The sequence below is a fragment of the Cucurbita pepo genome, chromosome LG11 (genome assembly GCF_002806865.2).
Source record: "Cucurbita pepo subsp. pepo cultivar mu-cu-16 chromosome LG11, ASM280686v2, whole genome shotgun sequence".
In the NCBI taxonomy this organism is placed as follows: domain Eukaryota; kingdom Viridiplantae; phylum Streptophyta; class Magnoliopsida; order Cucurbitales; family Cucurbitaceae; genus Cucurbita; species Cucurbita pepo.
In genome coordinates this window covers 8,234,446-8,253,121 of record NC_036648.1, presented here as the reverse complement: position 1 = coordinate 8,253,121, position 18,676 = coordinate 8,234,446, and the positions used below count along the sequence as shown (strand labels likewise).

Sequence of the window (18,676 nt, the reverse complement as noted above, 5' to 3'; positions counted from 1 at the left end):
CGACATTGGACCTCAAGGGAAGTGGATTGTGAGATCCCATGTGTTAGGAGGGGAACAAAGCTTCTTATATGGGTGTGGAAACCTTTCCCTAACAAATGCATTTTAAAACCGTGAAACTGATGACGATACGTAATGGACCAAAGTGAACAATATCTGCTAACAGTGGGCTTAGGTTGTTAAAAATGATATCATAGTCTGACATTGGGCAGCGTGCCAGTGAGATCATTGGCCTCCAAAATGGCTGGATTGTGAGATCCCACATGCGATAGAGAGAGGAACAAAACATTTCTTGTGGAAACCTCTCCCTAACAGACACGTTTTAAATCATGAGGTTGATGACAATACGTAACGGGTCGAAGCAGACAATATCTGCTAAATGTACTCGGAAACATATACCCAATATTTTATTTACACTCTTTAGCAANTGAAGGTTTCGAGGACTAAATAGACAAAATCCTTAATGAACGGGGTTTTTAGTGTAACTTTAATTTGTTCATCCAAGGTATAGGTGTCAGATCCTACATTTGTTAGAGAGGGAAATGAACATTTCTTATATAACCACGTGGAAACCTCTCCCTATTAGAAACCTTTTAAAATTGTAAGGCGACGAAGATATGTAACGGACCAAAGCGAACAATATCTGCTAGCGGTGAGCTTAGGTTGTTACAAATGGTATCAGAGCTAGACATTGGATGATGTGCTAGCAAGGACGTTGGTCCGTAAGGGAGGTGAATTGTAAGACCTCATCTGTTAGGAGGAGAACGAAGCATTTCTTATATGGGTGTGGAAACATTTCCCTAACAAACCCATTTTAAAACTGTGAAACTGATGGTCATACGTAACATACCAAAATGAACAATATCTGCTAACAGTGGGCTTAGGTTGTTAAAAATGATATCATAGTCTGACATTGGACAATGTGTCAGTGAGATCATTGGCCTCCAAAATGGCTGGATTGTGAGATCCCACATGCGATAGAGAGAGGAACAAAACATTTCTTGTAGAAACCTCTCCGTAACAGACACGTTTTAAACCGTGAGGTTGATGACAATACGTAACGGGCCGAAGCAGACAATATCTGCTAAATGTAGTCGGAAACATATACCCAATATTTTATTTACACTCTTTAGCAAGAAAATTATTTATTTCAATTTCATTTAAAATCAAATTTAGTTCATTTATTTATTTATTTATGAAAAGGAATTAAGAAAAAAAAAGGTAAATTTATTAAGATTGAAATTCAGGCAAGAAAATATGTAATTAATTAACCAAAATTACTTAGTAATAATAAAGAATAAATTAAATAAAACTAAGACTCTTGATTGATTGACATGTCATGTGATTAATAATTTATAATAAAACAAAATACAACTNTTTAGGAAAAGGAATTAAGAAAAAAAAAGGTAAATTTATTAAGATTGAAATTCAGGCAAGAAAATATGTAATTAATTAACCAAAATTACTTAGTAATAATAAAGAATAAATTAAATAAAACTAAGACTCTTGATTGATTGACATGTGATGTGATTAATAATTTATAATCAAACAAAATACAACTCAATCCCACTTATTTTTTCCATTATAATGCAAAATTCAAATAATATATTTATCAAACCATAAATTAAAATTCAAATAAAAAATAATAATTTAAAAAAATAATTAAGTTAATCGATAATTATGTTTAATATATATATATATATTAATTATTTTTATTATATATAAATTTAAAAAATATTAACAAACAAATTTATGAACGGTTTAAAAGAANCTCAATCCCACTTATTTTTTCCATTATAATGCAAAATTCAAATAATATATTTATCAAACCATAAATTAAAATTCAAATAAAAAATAATAATTTAAAAAAATAATTAAGTTAATCGATAATTATGTTTAATATATATATATATATTAATTATTTTTATTATATATAAATTTAAAAAATATTAACAAACAAATTTATGAACGGTTTAAAAGAAAACATTTACTCCCATTGTCTCCATATGTCTCTCTCTCTCTCTCCCTTTTAATAGGAAAAAGAGAGTTGTCCAAACCCATTGGGAGAGCTCAAATTCTCTCTCTCCGCCTCTCTCTCCGCTTTGAAGCAATGCTTCCATCTTGCTTCAGCCACTCCGCCGTCTCCTCCACACTCTCCAATGATCCAATTCCGCCGCCGCTCTCCATAATCAGCTGCATTTACCAAACCAATCTCTTCAATTCCCCCACTCTCCTCACCCTCACATGGTCTCTCTCTCTCTCCTCCCACTCTCTGTCTCTCCACTCCTCTCCCTCCGCCTCTCTCTCCGCCTCTCTCTCCACCTCTCTCTCTCTCTCCCCTTCCTCTTTCTCCCTCTTCTCTCCCACCTCCAAATCCATCTCCCTCCATAACTCCCACAAGCTCAAAATCCATTGGGATTTCTCTACAGCCAAATACACCCCCAACTCTGCTCAACCCATTTCTTCATTCTACCTCGCCATTTCTTGTAATGGGAAGCTCCAATTCTTCCTCGGCGACCTGGCCGACGAATTTTCCCGGCGGGTTAAGTCCGTCGTCCTGCCCGAGGAGTCCACGCTCTTGTCCCGTCGGGAACATGTGTTTGAACGGCGAAATCGCTATGTTTCGAGGGCTGAATTCTTGGGGTCGCTAAGGGAAATCGCGGTGGAGCTCTGCGGCGGTGTTCTGAAAGTTGCCATCGATGGGGAGGTTAAGCTCGCCGTGAAGCGGCTGGCGTGGAAATTTAGAGGGAATGAGAGGTGGGTTATTGTGGAAATCAAATTCAATGGCGGATTTCATTAATTGATTTCTTGATTTTGCTAATTTGTTGTACATTAGGTTTTTTATCGCCGGCAACGCCGTTGATTTCTTTTGGGATGTCTTCAATTGGGTCAAAAGTGAAGGCGGTAGCGGCCCCGGAGTTTTTGTTTTTCAAATCGGAGAAGGCGGGGTTTGGCCGGAGTACATTGGAGCCGAGGGGAAGTTGATGAAGCGGAGCTTGTCGGCGGCGGCGGCGGCGGCGGCCGGGAATGGGTCGACGCCGGCTGCATCGTTTCCGGCGTTGTCGCCGGCGGGTTCAAGCTCGAGTGTGTTGCAGTGGGCGGAGGAGAGTAGCAGTGACGGCGGGAGGAGCTCGTGTTCGTCGTCGTCGAGGTCGAGCGGAATCAATGGCGGATTCTCTCTGTCGTTATACGCTTGGAGGAAGGACTGAAACACATAACCTTTCTTTTTTTCTTTTTTTCTTTTTTATTTTTATATTTTTTTTTCTGTGTGGAAAAAAAAATGCCTTTTATTTTTACTTTTTTAATTTTTCTTTTGATAATTTTACTTTCTTTGATTTGTAATATATAGTTTTTTTTTTTCTACATTATCGTGTAAATAATTAATCTAAATTTTGTGTTTAGATTTCCTACATTGTGGAGTGTTCGTGGATCAAGTTGGGTCGGGCTTAATCGTTTTTTAAAATTCTAGTCGGGTTGTTAATTTTTTTTAACCCAAACAACCCATAATGAACCTAACCAACCCAACCCAACTGTAATTTTCTATTGGTTCGATTGGTTCGTGGTTTAGGTTGTTAATTTTTTTTTAACTAAACAACTAATATTGAACTCAACTAATCTCGTTACAATTTTTTTAAATATTAATTCACAAAATACCTATATTTTACAAACATTTAATTCATATATATAATTCTAAATATATATTTTTGGGTCGGTAACCCCAACAACCTGAATAGAATTCACAATCCAACCCAACTTTTATGGTTTGATTTAGGTAATTTGATTGGTCGGGTTGTTATCAGGTCATATGAACACTCAATAGTCACGAGAATATTTAAAAACTCACTAATTTCAAGGGACAATTTGTATTTTAAATTAAAATAGGTATATTATTGATTAAATTCAGAATTGATTTAGGAGTCTTTGTACGAGTTGATTGATGTAGATAAAGATTACAGCTTTTGTGTGAGCCGATTGATGCAGCGAAATAATTTTTAAACGAAAAATATTTAAGAAGGCTCGATGACTCATCAGTCAACTTATATTTGACCGTAGATTTGTATATTTAAAGGAATATTTCATTATTTTATTTAAAAGTTTTATAATACATTAAAAAAAAAAAAAATCATGTAAGATGTATTTGAAGTATTATTTAATGTTAATTATGAAATATATTAATCATTCTAAAATAATTGTTGATAAATTTCTTTTGTTCGAAATAACAATAAAAACATTAAGCCAAAATTCACTCGGCCCAAAAAAAGTTAATTGGGCCAAGGCCCAATCGAGACCAGTCCAACATTATATTCGTATTTTTTTTATATAAAAAAATCATTTACTATTTAATGTTATTCTATGGTCTTCTCATTTTTCTCCAAATTCTGTTTAATAATTAATTTAAATCCTCGAGAAAAAAAATAATACTGAATATCGGTTTATTGTTAAACTACATGGTGTGTGAAAGGTACGTAGAATTCGAGGAATTCACCGAACCTTTTCATAAGCTATGCTATCTTGAACGTATAGAAAATATGGACTTATCGCTCAACACCAAAGGTCTCTCAGACTCCTTAAACCGTTACCAACTGTGACATTATTAAAGCAGATATCTAACCATTTCTCAAACGGCTGAGTGGACAACTCGTTCCTTTCGAGTTCAACTGTTATGTAAACATTACCTCGTTTTTAAGGATTTGATCGAGACTATAATTTAAATTAGAATTTTGTACATATTTAAAATTCTCTAGAGCATTCAAATGACTCGAGAATCTAACCAATTCGGATTACCCAATCTAAACAGTAAAGAATTTTTTATGTATGTAACTGATGTGTCAGTGATGAACTGTGATTTTATGAATATTTCAAGGGTACGTAAATAAATTTGTATTAAATAATTAAAACCGAATAAACATAGTACATTTCACATTTCCTATGATGTACTTCTTTATCTATCTTGTTTTTTTTTTTTTTTTTTAAATAAAAAAATTGATTTGAAAATTAATATATTTAAGATAAAGAAATAAATAATTGTAGGGTTGGTTGGCATTGGATCCCCAGTTGGGACAAATTAGAAAGGCATTAATGTGCCCCAACTCCCAAGCACCACACATGTTTCCATCTTCAAAATCTTTTCTATTTTATCTCTAATTTATTATTTTTTTTAAATAAAATAAAATAAAATCCTTTTTTTCCCTTTTGCTTTTCAATGAATATTCCTATATAAAACCTTACCTTTATTTCCCTCTCTTTTTATTTTTGGCATACAAAATGCCAACCAAAGTTCTCTTCGTGTTCCCGGTAACAGTACCCTATTCTACTCGAGACCCTATAAGTCCAAATTTAGATCAGAAAATTCACGTGGTTAAGTTGAAGTGAACTAAAGATTTGTCCCGGTTGAAGAATGAATTCAAATTTTAAAAATCAATCAAATCACGAGTTACCTAGGTTAACGACAAGTTAATCTCATGGTAGTAAAAAAAATTCTTAATTTAATTTTGGATATTATCTTCTAAGATTTAATTTTTTTATTCCCATAAAATTGCAGCTAAACATAATTTTGGAGATTTATACCAAAAGTGACCCATATACCCTTAAACTCTCTCTTTATGTAGGGGCAATAATGTCTTTTTACTGAATAGTTTTTTTTTATAAAAAAAAAAAAGTTTAACTAGTTTTTAAAGTATTATATATTTTAATCAAAATACTTTTAAAAAAATGTTTATTTTAATCCATGTACTACTATTTTAGCCCGAGAACACCTTTAATATAAAGTTATAGTTATATTTGAATAAATTTAACGAGTATAATAGGGTTTGAGTCAAATTTGTGATAAAAAAAAATAGATAACAAAGAAACACCCAAGACAATCATCTCACAATGTTTACCCTCACTGTATCTACACGTATGTGTCACAGGATAGCTTGCTTAAGCTACAGGGTTCAGGGGTAGTGGATAGCTGACACCGTACCTCTCCTAAGATGCAGTCAAAAGTCGTCTAAAGGGACAAAATTGACGAAAGCTAAAAAATGGAGGATCAAATCGCAAAAAACACAAATAGTATTTAAACATTTTTTTCCTTTAAATATTCTTCAATGGCTTGAGGATATAATAGTTTTTCTTAGTGGGAATTGTACGAAATGAGGATTACTTGAGTGTACCCTAAACCTGCATCCAAACAAGTGTTGAGAATTTGTTGGCTCCTAGGGAACATTAAAAAGAAATTTAAATTATTTGTAGGAAAAAAAAAAAAAAAAAAAAAAAAAAAATTTTTTTTTTTTTTTTTTTTTTTTTTTTTTTTTTTTTTTTACTATATGGTTGAAATTTGAATTTTTGCATTCAAAATCTTTGAATCCTTAACCATTGTGTTCCCGTCAATTATATATATTGAATAAATGTATGATTGCGTATATATTTCAAAGTTTTAAATTATGATATCGGAGTAAAAGATGTGTATATAAATAAAATGAGATTACGTGTGAATTAGAGTAATTATGGTGAGAAAATAAATTATGGTTACGTACTACACCACTAGCACATATTGTCTATTTTGAGTTTTTCCTTCTACATTTTCTAAGTTTTAAAATGGTTAGAGTTTTCCACCGTTAAAAAAAATGTTTTTAAAAATTAATAGTTACGGTATATATTAACAAAATACCTCACTATTTTTAATGATTTAATTATAAGAACTCTAAAATTGAACGTGTTTGGTTTAGATCAATCTTATGTTGGGTGATGTACTCGGACATTATATGTTGATAGTCTAAAGGGGTGTTCAAAACCCCGATTATCCCATCCAACCCAGACAGTTTGGGTTAGTTTGTGAACTTATTTGGTTGAGTTTAGTTCAAATATATATATATATATATTTTTTTTTCTGATTTGGTTGAAAGATTGAAAGCAAAGAATTATGTATTCAAGCATCAGATCGAATTTATTATTAATTTTAAAATATATATTTTTGCTTATAATACAATTATATATACATATTTTTTTATTCTATAATTATTTTTTTTTTATCATTTAAACTACTCTTAAAAATAATTTTTAATTATTTGGATATAACTTTTCAAAATATATATTAAAATTAAGTTTAATTAAATATTTTAAAAATAAATGACATTAACGGCTCGACATGTCTAACCTAAAAATTCTGTAGTTGGATTGAGTTCATTATTTATTAAGAATTGTTTGAGTTAAAAAAATTTATATAACAAACAATTAAATTTAGTCTTAAATCCACACGTATTCCTATTTAAAATAAATAAATAAATATATATATATATATATATGTAGTTTCCTTTCCTGTGTTATATTTGAATAAACTCATTTTCAAATAATATAAATATTAAAAATTTCTAAGTTCATGTTTGATTTAATCATCCACAGAATTAAAGGTATTATTATTATTATTATTAATTTCTTAATTAAAATGCAAGAAAATTCAATTATCAATAATAATTTTAGAATAATCAATTAGTAAATAGTGAATTAATTTTTAAATGGTTAAAAAATCAATTATAAATACAATTTTTCCATAGTTTTATTTTGAATAAGAGACAAAGTCAAAGTCTTCCGGAGTAAAAAAGTCAAATTGATACGTTCATAATCTTTCTTACTTTCTCGAAGTAGGACTTCTTAAGTCAATTTTCATCCATTAAAGAGAAATTAAGAGTTTGAAAACGAGAGGCTTTCGTCCCGATTTGACAATAGAAAATATCAATTTTGATAGATATATAAGATATTAAATTATAAAATCTATTGATATCGAAAGGAATTTATAAAATTAATGTGTTCATATTTCATTCACATCAATATAGTTCTTATTTAATGTTTCTACGAAGAAAAAAAAAATTGTTTTTAGTCAAGTCGAGACAAGACGAGCTCGACCCAAATCCAAATTCGAGTCAAACAGTAGTTTTGACCTACAAGCTCAACCCACAACCCAATTGGATTTAGAGGAAGAAGGCAATTAGGTCAAACAGTTCAATTGCCAACCTCGACCTGTTGATCCCCTTACAACCCTAAGTTTATAACCCAAGTAAGTTCATTATGATCCTCTACACGCTCGTTGTATTCTAACTTTGATAGTAGTTCCATTATTTTTCACGTCATTTTTTTCCAAAATACTCGAACCTAGTTATAAATTTATAACGATTTAGTCCCTATTTAAAATTCAATAAATTTTCTAATATATATATATATATATATATATAATTGATACTTGATTAATTCTTTCACTACCTAATTAAAATTATAATTATTTTTTAAAATATTCTAATACTAATAATTATTTTTTTTAAAAAAAGTACCAATTCCTTACCATATTTAAATCCAACAATCTTTTGTAACAATAAAGTTTCAATTTTATTTTATACTTATTTCATATAAATCTGAAAATTATAAAGGTCATAAAATAAAATAAAAATAAAAATTTATTTTTTGTTGACATTTTCATGATTTTATTTCAAACCTAATTTTCCAACCTCATGATACCTTCAAAGAAATAAATGTAAAATTAAAAAAAAAATAACAATAATAATTATTATTAAACAGACAAAAACAAATCCTTTATTTTCTTTGTATGGTAAAGAAAAAATCTCTTCCATTTTTTTGAATTTTGGAGGTCAAAATTTTTCATGTAAATTCTTTTATTTAGTCCCTCGTAATTTAATATTTTCAATTTAATCCTTGGTCATGTTTCATTAAGTTTATTATTAATAATAAAAAAAATTACTTTTAGCCCTTGAACGTTCGTGAAATAACGATTTAGTCCTTGAACTTTAATTTATAATACCGTTGAATCTCTACCATGAAACTAAATTGTTACCAAAATAAAATTATGGACACCAACTAAAAAAACGTTATTTTGTCTCCATTTTCTTCTTAAATGTCTGTCTCTCTGTATAATTGTCACATTCTTGGAAGGGGTGGTTGGCCACTGTTCTTGCCTGTGGATTAACGTGGTTTCTCTCGATTCAACAATCATTATAATAATTCATTCTTATTTCAATCTTCATCTTCTTCGCTTAGTTCCTCTCAAAGGGGTTATGGGAAATCCCCCTTCTCTCAACCCTTTTGAGTTTCGAACATATTAAAGAAGAATCAAAAGCTTGAGTGTTCAAGTGTTTTGAGAGGAGAAGCAATGGATGGTCTCTCAGATCTTGAGCCCGATTGCTCTGTTTTTGTTGAAGTTGATCCCACTGGCAGATATGGCAGAGTAGGGTTTTGATTTTCCTAATTTTTTGGGTTTTGATTTTGATTTTGATTTTGATTTTGATTTTGATTTTGCTTTTGGGTTTTGTTGTTTGTTGCAGTACGATGATGTTTTGGGGAAAGGAGCTTCGAAAACAGTGTAGGGTTTGGATTTTCTTGCATTTTGTGGGTTTTGAAGCATTTTAATGGGTTTTTTTTTGTTTGTAGTTACAGAGCATTTGATGAATATGAAGGAATCGAGGTCGCTTGGAATCAAGTGAAACTCTATGATTTCTTGCAAAGTCCTGAAGATTTGGAAAGGCTTTACTGTGAGATTCATCTTTTGAAAACATTGAAACACAGAAATATTATGAAATTCTACACTTCTTGGGTTGATATTGCTAATAGAAACATCAATTTTGTTACTGAAATGTTCACTTCTGGTACTCTTAGACAGTAAGTGTTCTTCACAATTTGGATGATTCTCTGTGGTTTCTTGGCTATTTAGTGCTTCTCTGTTCATTTTGCTTTCTGGGTTGTTCTATAGGTATAGGTTGAAGCATAAGAGAGTTGATATTAGAGCTGTGAAGCATTGGTGCAGGCAGATTTTGAGGGGGCTTCATTATTTGCATAGCCATGAGCCTCCTGTGATCCATAGAGATCTCAAGTGTGATAATATTTTTGTTAATGGGAATCAAGGGGAGGTTAAGATTGGTGATCTTGGACTTGCTGCAATTCTCAGGAAATCTCATGCTGATCATTGTGTGGGTATGCGTTTTTACTGTTAGCTCCATTTGTTTCGTTGATTGTTCGATTTACTTGTTGGATTTGTATAGCTTAAGATCGCGGAGCGGAATCGTCTCTACCATTTCACTCGAAACTTTGTTCATTTTAGGGGTTGTTTGGCTTACTGGTTGGATTTGTATAGCTTAAGATTGTGGAGCGTTTGGGCTTGTCTCGATCTTATTCGTAGTTTGGAAATGGGAAGGAACCTAACCCGAATTGTCTCTATCAGTTCCCTCGAAACTCTATTCATTTCAGAGGTTGTTTGGCTTACCGGTTTGATTTGTATAACTTAAGATTGTGGAGTGTTTGGGCTTCTCTTGATATTCGTAGTTAGGAAGGGGGAAGGAGTCTAAATCAATGGACATTAATGAACTCGAACCGTCTCTACCATTTCCCTCGAAACTCTATTCATTTCAGGGTTTTTTTTGGCTTATAGGTTGGATTTGTATAACTTAAGATTGTGGAGCGTTCAGGCTCGTCTCGATCTTATTCGTAGTTAGGAAGGGGGAAGGAGTCTAAATCGATGAACATTAATGAACCTGAACCGTCTCTACCATTTCCCTTGAAACTCTCTTCATTTTAGGGGTTGTTTGGCTTATAGGTTCGATTTGTATAACTTATGATTATGGAGCATTCGGGCTTTTCTCGATCTTATTCGTAGTTAGGAAGGGAGAAGAAGTCTAAATCAATGGACATTAATGAACCTGAGCCGTCTCTACCAGTTCCCTTGAAACTCTATTCATTTCGGGGGTTGTTTGGCTTATAGGTTGGATTTGTATAACTTAAGATTGTGGAGCGTTCGGGCTCCTCTCGATCTTATTCGTAGTTACATTAATGAACTCGAACCGTCTCTACCATTTCCCTCGAAACTCTATTCATTTCAGGGTTTTTTTTGGCTTATAGGTTGGATTTGTATAACTTAAGATTGTGGAGCGTTCAGGCTCGTCTCGATCTTATTCGTAGTTAGGAAGGGGGAAGGAGTCTAAATCGATGAACATTAATGAACCTGAACCGTCTCTACCATTTCCCTTGAAACTCTCTTCATTTTAGGGGTTGTTTGGCTTATAGGTTCGATTTGTATAACTTATGATTATGGAGCATTCGGGCTTTTCTCGATCTTATTCGTAGTTAGGAAGGGAGAAGAAGTCTAAATCAATGGACATTAATGAACCTGAGCCGTCTCTACCAGTTCCCTTGAAACTCTATTCATTTCGGGGGTTGTTTGGCTTATAGGTTGGATTTGTATAACTTAAGATTGTGGAGCGTTCGGGCTCCTCTCGATCTTATTCGTAGTGAGGAAAGGGGAAGGAGTCTAACCCGAAACGTCTCTACCAGTTCCCTCGGAACTCTATTCATTTCTGGGGTTGTTTTGCTTACTGGTTGGATTTGTATAACTTAAGATTGTGGAGCGTTCGGGCTCCTCTCGATCTTATTCGTAGTTAGGAAGGGGAAGGAGTCTAAATCAATGGACATTAATGAACCCGAACCGTCTCTACCAGTTCCCTCGAAACTCTATTCATTTCTGGGGTTGTTTGGCTTACAGGTTCGATTTGTATAGCTCGAGAGAGTGAAGGAATCTTATCGATTTGTACATAAACTCAAACACTTTACAATACTAGATTATGCAAACTCTAGCTATTGATGATTTTCTTATTGTCGTTAGGTCTGAGTGTTCTAAATTTATAGGGACACCCGAGTTTATGGCTCCAGAAGTGTACGCGGAGGCGTACAACGAATTAGTCGATATCTATTCATTTGGAATGTGCATGCTGGAGATGATAACTTTCGAGTATCCATACAGCGAATGCACTCATCCCGCTCAGATCTACAAGAAAGTCATATCTGTAAGAAGATTCTCTTTGTGCGTGTGTTACGTTTGCTCGTCATGTCTGTTCATGTCTGTTCGTGTGCTCGAGATTAATGTGTTATAGATTTTTAGGGGAGAAAACCAGATGCCTTGTACAAAGTGAAGGATCCCGAAGTGCGACGGTTCATCGATAAGTGTTTGGCAACCGTTTCGCTTAGGCTATCGGCATCGGAGCTTTTGAATGATGCTTTTCTTCAAGTTGATAATGGCGAATATGATCTAAGAACTGTTGATTATGACAGCTCTTTTTGTAATGGATATCCATATGATTATAGTTTTGAAGCTTCAAGTGAGTCAGGTTATCATCCAATTGATACTGAAACCAATGGCATTGAACTTTTTGAGTATTGTGAAGGTGAACACTCTGATGATGTTGATATCAGCATCAAAGGGAAGATGAGAGAAGGTGGTAGCATCTTCTTAAGACTCAGAATTGCAGATAAAGAAGGTAGATCTGTTATACATTATTTTCGTTTCGTTGCGATCGAATGTCGAATCTAAACCGGTTTGTTTGCAGGGCGTATCAGGAACATTTATTTCCCGTTCGACGTCGAGACGGATACAGCATTGAGTGTTACGAGGGAAATGGTTGCAGAGCTGGATATTACAGATCAAGACGTAACGAGAATTGCTGATATGATCGACGGGGAAATCGCTTCCTTGGTGCCTGAATGGAGGTCGGGTTCGAGGCAAAGCTATTGCCATAATTGTGCTACTGCTACTTACAACAATGCCATAATTCAGAACTCTGAGGTAGCTCCATGCTGTGGACATCGACATGCTTCGATTCACGGTCGTTTTGAGGAGATAATGTATCAAGNTCTAAATTTATAGGGACACCCGAGTTTATGGCTCCAGAAGTGTACGCGGAGGCGTACAACGAATTAGTCGATATCTATTCATTTGGAATGTGCATGCTGGAGATGATAACTTTCGAGTATCCATACAGCGAATGCACTCATCCCGCTCAGATCTACAAGAAAGTCATATCTGTAAGAAGATTCTCTTTGTGCGTGTGTTACGTTTGCTCGTCATGTCTGTTCATGTCTGTTCGTGTGCTCGAGATTAATGTGTTATAGATTTTTAGGGGAGAAAACCAGATGCCTTGTACAAAGTGAAGGATCCCGAAGTGCGACGGTTCATCGATAAGTGTTTGGCAACCGTTTCGCTTAGGCTATCGGCATCGGAGCTTTTGAATGATGCTTTTCTTCAAGTTGATAATGGCGAATATGATCTAAGAACTGTTGATTATGACAGCTCTTTTTGTAATGGATATCCATATGATTATAGTTTTGAAGCTTCAAGTGAGTCAGGTTATCATCCAATTGATACTGAAACCAATGGCATTGAACTTTTTGAGTATTGTGAAGGTGAACACTCTGATGATGTTGATATCAGCATCAAAGGGAAGATGAGAGAAGGTGGTAGCATCTTCTTAAGACTCAGAATTGCAGATAAAGAAGGTAGATCTGTTATACATTATTTTCGTTTCGTTGCGATCGAATGTCGAATCTAAACCGGTTTGTTTGCAGGGCGTATCAGGAACATTTATTTCCCGTTCGACGTCGAGACGGATACAGCATTGAGTGTTACGAGGGAAATGGTTGCAGAGCTGGATATTACAGATCAAGACGTAACGAGAATTGCTGATATGATCGACGGGGAAATCGCTTCCTTGGTGCCTGAATGGAGGTCGGGTTCGAGGCAAAGCTATTGCCATAATTGTGCTACTGCTACTTACAACAATGCCATAATTCAGAACTCTGAGGTAGCTCCATGCTGTGGACATCGACATGCTTCGATTCACGGTCGTTTTGAGGAGATAATGTATCAAGCTGACGAGTCCGAGAATCATACAGCAGAGGCTGCAGAAAATGTGTCGAGCCTTTCTGTTTGCTTGAATTATCCCGAAACGTGGGGACGTCGTGAAAGCCATGAACTTAGTTCAATGAGCTCAAGACATAGCCACTCGGATGAAGATTACGAGAAAATAGAACGATCAGTTACAGTCACGGACACGAAAGAAGTGATAATCGAACGTAAAACTGCTCTTAACACGAGACGCTCGCTTCGGAGCCTATTGAATTCCCCTTCATTAGATGATGTTCAACAAGAAATGAGATGGATTAAGGCCAAGTACCAAATAGAATTAAGCAAGCTCAGAGATGATAGGTATGCTCGAGACACGAACCGAAGTAGTACCGATAGCCATGTTTATACAAATAGTAGCTGTTGCGGTACAGACTCGGAAAGAGCTCGAAATCGCAAGGCCATGGAGGCGGCCTCCATTGTGGAGAAGGTAGTCACTGCTAAAAATGCCTGCACTGGTTCATTGCTGCCAAGCTCACTTCATAGAACTATCTCTCTCCCAGTTGATGCTGTGAATATGTAACAATGTAAGGTCAATCCTTGTATTCTTTTATGGATTCCTAGCCCTAAATCAAGTCGAATAAACAAGTAAATAAATAAATTACATTTACCATGACTGGGTTCGCACACGTCATGTTTCTGTAGCTCAAGTTGTGAGATTCTACACTGGTTAGAGAGGAGAACGAAACACGTTTTAAAAACTTTAAGGGAAAGCCTAAAGAGAACAATATCTACTAGAATGAGCTTGGGCTCTTACAAATGATATCAGAGCTAGGTATCGGGCAATATGCCAACGAGGACGTTGNTCTGTTATACATTATTTTCGTTTCGTTGCGATCGAATGTCGAATCTAAACCGGTTTGTTTGCAGGGCGTATCAGGAACATTTATTTCCCGTTCGACGTCGAGACGGATACAGCATTGAGTGTTACGAGGGAAATGGTTGCAGAGCTGGATATTACAGATCAAGACGTAACGAGAATTGCTGATATGATCGACGGGGAAATCGCTTCCTTGGTGCCTGAATGGAGGTCGGGTTCGAGGCAAAGCTATTGCCATAATTGTGCTACTGCTACTTACAACAATGCCATAATTCAGAACTCTGAGGTAGCTCCATGCTGTGGACATCGACATGCTTCGATTCACGGTCGTTTTGAGGAGATAATGTATCAAGCTGACGAGTCCGAGAATCATACAGCAGAGGCTGCAGAAAATGTGTCGAGCCTTTCTGTTTGCTTGAATTATCCCGAAACGTGGGGACGTCGTGAAAGCCATGAACTTAGTTCAATGAGCTCAAGACATAGCCACTCGGATGAAGATTACGAGAAAATAGAACGATCAGTTACAGTCACGGACACGAAAGAAGTGATAATCGAACGTAAAACTGCTCTTAACACGAGACGCTCGCTTCGGAGCCTATTGAATTCCCCTTCATTAGATGATGTTCAACAAGAAATGAGATGGATTAAGGCCAAGTACCAAATAGAATTAAGCAAGCTCAGAGATGATAGGTATGCTCGAGACACGAACCGAAGTAGTACCGATAGCCATGTTTATACAAATAGTAGCTGTTGCGGTACAGACTCGGAAAGAGCTCGAAATCGCAAGGCCATGGAGGCGGCCTCCATTGTGGAGAAGGTAGTCACTGCTAAAAATGCCTGCACTGGTTCATTGCTGCCAAGCTCACTTCATAGAACTATCTCTCTCCCAGTTGATGCTGTGAATATGTAACAATGTAAGGTCAATCCTTGTATTCTTTTATGGATTCCTAGCCCTAAATCAAGTCGAATAAACAAGTAAATAAATAAATTACATTTACCATGACTGGGTTCGCACACGTCATGTTTCTGTAGCTCAAGTTGTGAGATTCTACACTGGTTAGAGAGGAGAACGAAACACGTTTTAAAAACTTTAAGGGAAAGCCTAAAGAGAACAATATCTACTAGAATGAGCTTGGGCTCTTACAAATGATATCAGAGCTAGGTATCGGGCAATATGCCAACGAGGACGTTGGGTTCCAAAGGCGGGGTGGATTGTGAGATCCCACATCGGTTGGAGAGGGGAAGATAACATTCTTTATAAGAGCTTCGAAACTTCTTCCTACTAAATACGCTTTAAAAATCTTGAGTGAAAACCCAAAAAGGACAATATTTGTTAGCTGTAAGTTTGAGCTGTTACAAATAGTATCATCAACGAGGACACTGGGCCTCGAATGGCTGGATTGTGAGATCCCACATCATTTGTAGAGGGAGTACAACACTTATTAAATAATGAACCCAACCCAATCTAAAGAAAAGGCAGTTTCATTATGGTGGTATACCAGTCGCCTGTTCTCGAACTTCCAGTTCCAATCGAAGCATATAGATCCGTAAATGGATTTGTATGTATAGCTACTTTAGTCATGCTCGTCCTTTCTCGAAAGTATCTTTTTTCTGGGAACATGGTCAACCAGAAATTATTATATTCGCGATTCGATCTATGCCCCTACCCTCCAAACAGTATAGGAGCCTTTCAGCTCGTACTTCTCACACTCCTAGATCTTCATGGCACCTCCTCCACCATAGTGTGAGCTCGGAGCAGCTCCGAAAAGCAGTAATTTTTTTTTTTATTGAGTAGAATTATTTATTCAAATTTTATATTTGATAAAAGTAAAACGTTAATTCGTAAAATATTTATTTAATTATTTTCAAATATTCAAAACTCAATTTCAATATATATTTTTGGAAAAAATCACCTTCCAAATAGTTTGGAAGAATAAATAATAAAAAAATGTAATTATAAAATTGAGTAAAAATAAAATAAATATACGAGAAAATGTATATTTTAAAAAATTTATGATTTTATGAATTAATTTAATCTATTAAAATTCTTATTTACGTGAAGCCCAAAATTAGGCCCAAATAGCCTTTAGTCCCAAATAAAACAATAAAGGCCCAATAACGCAGAAAGCCCAAAACCCTAGCCCTCCAATGACTTTATTTACCAGCTAGGGTTTTGCAGCCTTCTTCTTCAAAATCGCAAATCAGGTAATCAGAGCAGCCGTTCCTCTGCCCCTTCGCCTTCTTTGAGCTTTTCATCCTCTTCGGAGCACCTCCAGCCATGGCGGACAAGGCAGTCACCATCCGGACCAGGAAGTTCATGACCAACAGGCTCCTATCCAGGAAGCAATTCGTGAGTTTTTCGGATCCTACTCGGCCGTTTTTGCTTTTAGCATTCATTTCGTTTTCGATTTCTGATTGGATTTGTTTCGGATTGATGCTTCGGCGTTTGATTCTTTTCTGCTGAACTTTACTTGGAACTGTACGATTTAACGTTTCTATATCCTTTTGAGGTTTTAGCTTGGACTTTGTTTGTTTGTGGATTCTAGATCGTTGAGTTGCATCTGTTTGACGCTGAAAATGTTTTGTTTAGTTTAAAACCCCAATGTCTTTAAGAAGTCTGAAGTTTTTGATTTCTTTATGATCTTGAGTTTAGTTTTTAGTGTTACTTCTCTAACTACCTTGAAAAATTGATTNGATGAAACTGTTTTGTTTAGTCTAAAACCCAATGTCTTTAAGAAGTCTGAAGTTTTTGATTTCTCTATGATCTTGAGTTTAGAGTTTTTAGTGTTACTTCTCTAACTACCTTGAAAAATTGATTTAGGGTTGCTGATTATGTATCTGGATAGCTCGGTGACTTCTTTTTGTTTTTTAACTATATAATTTTCTGATCTTGATACGAATGGAAGACGTTTTGAAGTCGTTTTTAACTTTTCTGTTTTCTGGTTAATGCAGGTAATTGATGTTCTTCACCCAGGCAGNGATACGAATGGAAAACGTTTTGAAGTCGTTTTTAACTTTTCTGTTTTCTGGTTAATGCAGGTCATTGATGTTCTTCACCCAGGCAGACCCAATGTCTCAAAGGTAGTCCCTTTTTCAGTTCATTTGTTGTTTTTTCTTCTCTGTTATTTATGTTATGCACTCTTTTTAAATGCCTTCAAGATATATCACTCAATCCGAATGGAAACCACATGAATCCAAGCGTTTTTTTTAATTTTTTTTTTTTATGGTGCTCATAGTGTCTATGTTTCTATTATTTGATCTCAAGGCTGAACTGAAGGAGAAATTGGCCAGAATCTATGATGTGAAAGACCCAAATTCTATCTTTGTTTTCAAGTTCAGAACTCACTTTGGTGGTGGTAAATCCACTGGGTTCGGTTTAATCTATGATTCAGTTGAAAATGCAAAGAAGTACGAGCCAAAATACAGGCTAATCAGGGTAATTTACAGTCGCATTTCAAGCACAATTTCAATTATAATGCTCTGAAGTTTTGTTTTCCTCACTTAATGACATTACTCAAGCTGGACTTTTCCTTGTTCTGTCAGAATGGACTCGACACCAAGGTAGAAAAATCAAGAAAGCAAATGAAGGAAAGGAAGAACAGGGCAAAGAAAATCCGCGGAGTCAAGAAGGTAAGTTATATGGCTAGTTGATAATGATCTTGAAATGATAGCTTGACCTTCATGTTAAACATTACCCCTAACCCTATCATTCATGTCTCTTCACAGACCAAGGCTTCAGATGCTGCCAAGGCAGGAAAGAAAAAATGAGATTGATTGCTGGGATTTTGTACCCATCACCAAGGATTATCTGCAGAATCATCGTGATCTCTTTTTAATAGTTTCCTTTTGACTCCTAGATCAAATTATGTTAATCAGTATTTTTGGTTGTTGATTACTAGTGATATGAAAACTTGGTTCTTTGCAGAGGACAAAATTTTTGACGTTACAGGAAATATACATTTCCTTGTGTTCCAAGTTTTTATCAGTTTTTCTACATTCAATTGTTGTTCTTAGATCTTCCAGAAAAAAAGATTATGAGCTTAAGCAAGCTTAACTCATGTTTGTTATTTAGTTTAACCATTTAGGTTCGATGGGCGAGAAGTATTAAATTATATTTTGAACAAAAAAAATAATGGTACAAACAAAAT

At 35.0% G+C, this 18,676-nt stretch overlaps 4 protein-coding genes across 5 annotated transcripts; all 4 read left to right on the top strand.

Moving 5' to 3' along the window:
- Nucleotides 1-2,030: 2,030 nt before the first annotated feature.
- On the top strand, nucleotides 2,031-3,272 carry LOC111805798. Its single transcript, XM_023691031.1, has 2 exons — nucleotides 2,031-2,754; nucleotides 2,834-3,272. The coding sequence occupies exons 1-2, from the start codon at nucleotides 2,108-2,110 to the stop codon at nucleotides 3,204-3,206; spliced, it is 1,020 nt and encodes a 339-aa protein (XP_023546799.1). The 5' UTR covers nucleotides 2,031-2,107; the 3' UTR covers nucleotides 3,207-3,272.
- A 5,582-nt stretch (nucleotides 3,273-8,854) lies between these two features.
- LOC111805375 (probable serine/threonine-protein kinase WNK9) lies at nucleotides 8,855-14,352 on the top strand. 2 transcript variants are annotated; one of them, XM_023690437.1, is made up of 8 exons: nucleotides 8,855-9,211; nucleotides 9,309-9,346; nucleotides 9,415-9,642; nucleotides 9,734-9,954; nucleotides 11,659-11,816; nucleotides 11,912-12,137; nucleotides 13,054-13,302; nucleotides 13,372-14,352. In XM_023690437.1, the coding sequence occupies exons 1-8, from the start codon at nucleotides 9,137-9,139 to the stop codon at nucleotides 14,229-14,231; spliced, it is 2,055 nt and encodes a 684-aa protein (XP_023546205.1). In that variant the 5' UTR covers nucleotides 8,855-9,136; the 3' UTR covers nucleotides 14,232-14,352. The 2 variants fall into 2 exon arrangements, with proteins under 2 accessions (XP_023546205.1, XP_023546204.1); XM_023690436.1 differs by lacking the exon at nucleotides 13,054-13,302 and adding an exon at nucleotides 12,357-12,646 and having other exon boundaries at nucleotides 11,912-12,287; nucleotides 13,662-14,352.
- A 201-nt stretch (nucleotides 14,353-14,553) lies between these two features.
- On the top strand, nucleotides 14,554-15,559 carry LOC111805376 (serine/threonine-protein kinase WNK1-like). The gene has a single exon (XM_023690438.1). The coding sequence runs from the start codon at nucleotides 14,647-14,649 to the stop codon at nucleotides 15,436-15,438; it is 792 nt and encodes a 263-aa protein (XP_023546206.1). The 5' UTR covers nucleotides 14,554-14,646; the 3' UTR covers nucleotides 15,439-15,559.
- Nucleotides 15,560-16,709: 1,150 nt separating this feature from the next.
- Nucleotides 16,710-18,513, top strand: LOC111805158 (40S ribosomal protein S24-1). Its single transcript, XM_023690077.1, has 5 exons — nucleotides 16,710-16,878; nucleotides 17,568-17,609; nucleotides 17,794-17,964; nucleotides 18,072-18,158; nucleotides 18,255-18,513. The coding sequence occupies exons 1-5, from the start codon at nucleotides 16,807-16,809 to the stop codon at nucleotides 18,294-18,296; spliced, it is 414 nt and encodes a 137-aa protein (XP_023545845.1). The 5' UTR covers nucleotides 16,710-16,806; the 3' UTR covers nucleotides 18,297-18,513.
- Nucleotides 18,514-18,676: the final 163 nt, after the last annotated feature.

Bases quoted from the DNA above. Each gene is read 5' to 3' on its own strand.
- LOC111805376 (XM_023690438.1), top strand. From the start codon at position 14,647: ATGGTTGCAGAGCTGGATATTACAGATCAAGACGTAACGAGAATTGCT.
- LOC111805158 (XM_023690077.1), top strand. From the start codon at position 16,807: ATGGCGGACAAGGCAGTCACCATCCGGACCAGGAAGTTCATGACCAAC. The intron at 16,879-17,567 runs GTGAGTTTTTCG...TGGTTAATGCAG, and splicing joins TCCTATCCAGGAAGCAATTC to GTCATTGATGTTCTTCACCC. The intron at 18,159-18,254 runs GTAAGTTATATG...GTCTCTTCACAG, and splicing joins AAATCCGCGGAGTCAAGAAG to ACCAAGGCTTCAGATGCTGC.
- LOC111805798 (XM_023691031.1), top strand. From the start codon at position 2,108: ATGCTTCCATCTTGCTTCAGCCACTCCGCCGTCTCCTCCACACTCTCC. The intron at 2,755-2,833 runs GTGGGTTATTGT...GTTGTACATTAG, and splicing joins AAATTTAGAGGGAATGAGAG to GTTTTTTATCGCCGGCAACG.
- LOC111805375 (XM_023690437.1), top strand. From the start codon at position 9,137: ATGGATGGTCTCTCAGATCTTGAGCCCGATTGCTCTGTTTTTGTTGAA. The intron at 9,347-9,414 runs GTAGGGTTTGGA...TTTTGTTTGTAG, and splicing joins AAAGGAGCTTCGAAAACAGT to TTACAGAGCATTTGATGAAT. The intron at 11,817-11,911 runs GTAAGAAGATTC...ATAGATTTTTAG, and splicing joins TCTACAAGAAAGTCATATCT to GGGAGAAAACCAGATGCCTT.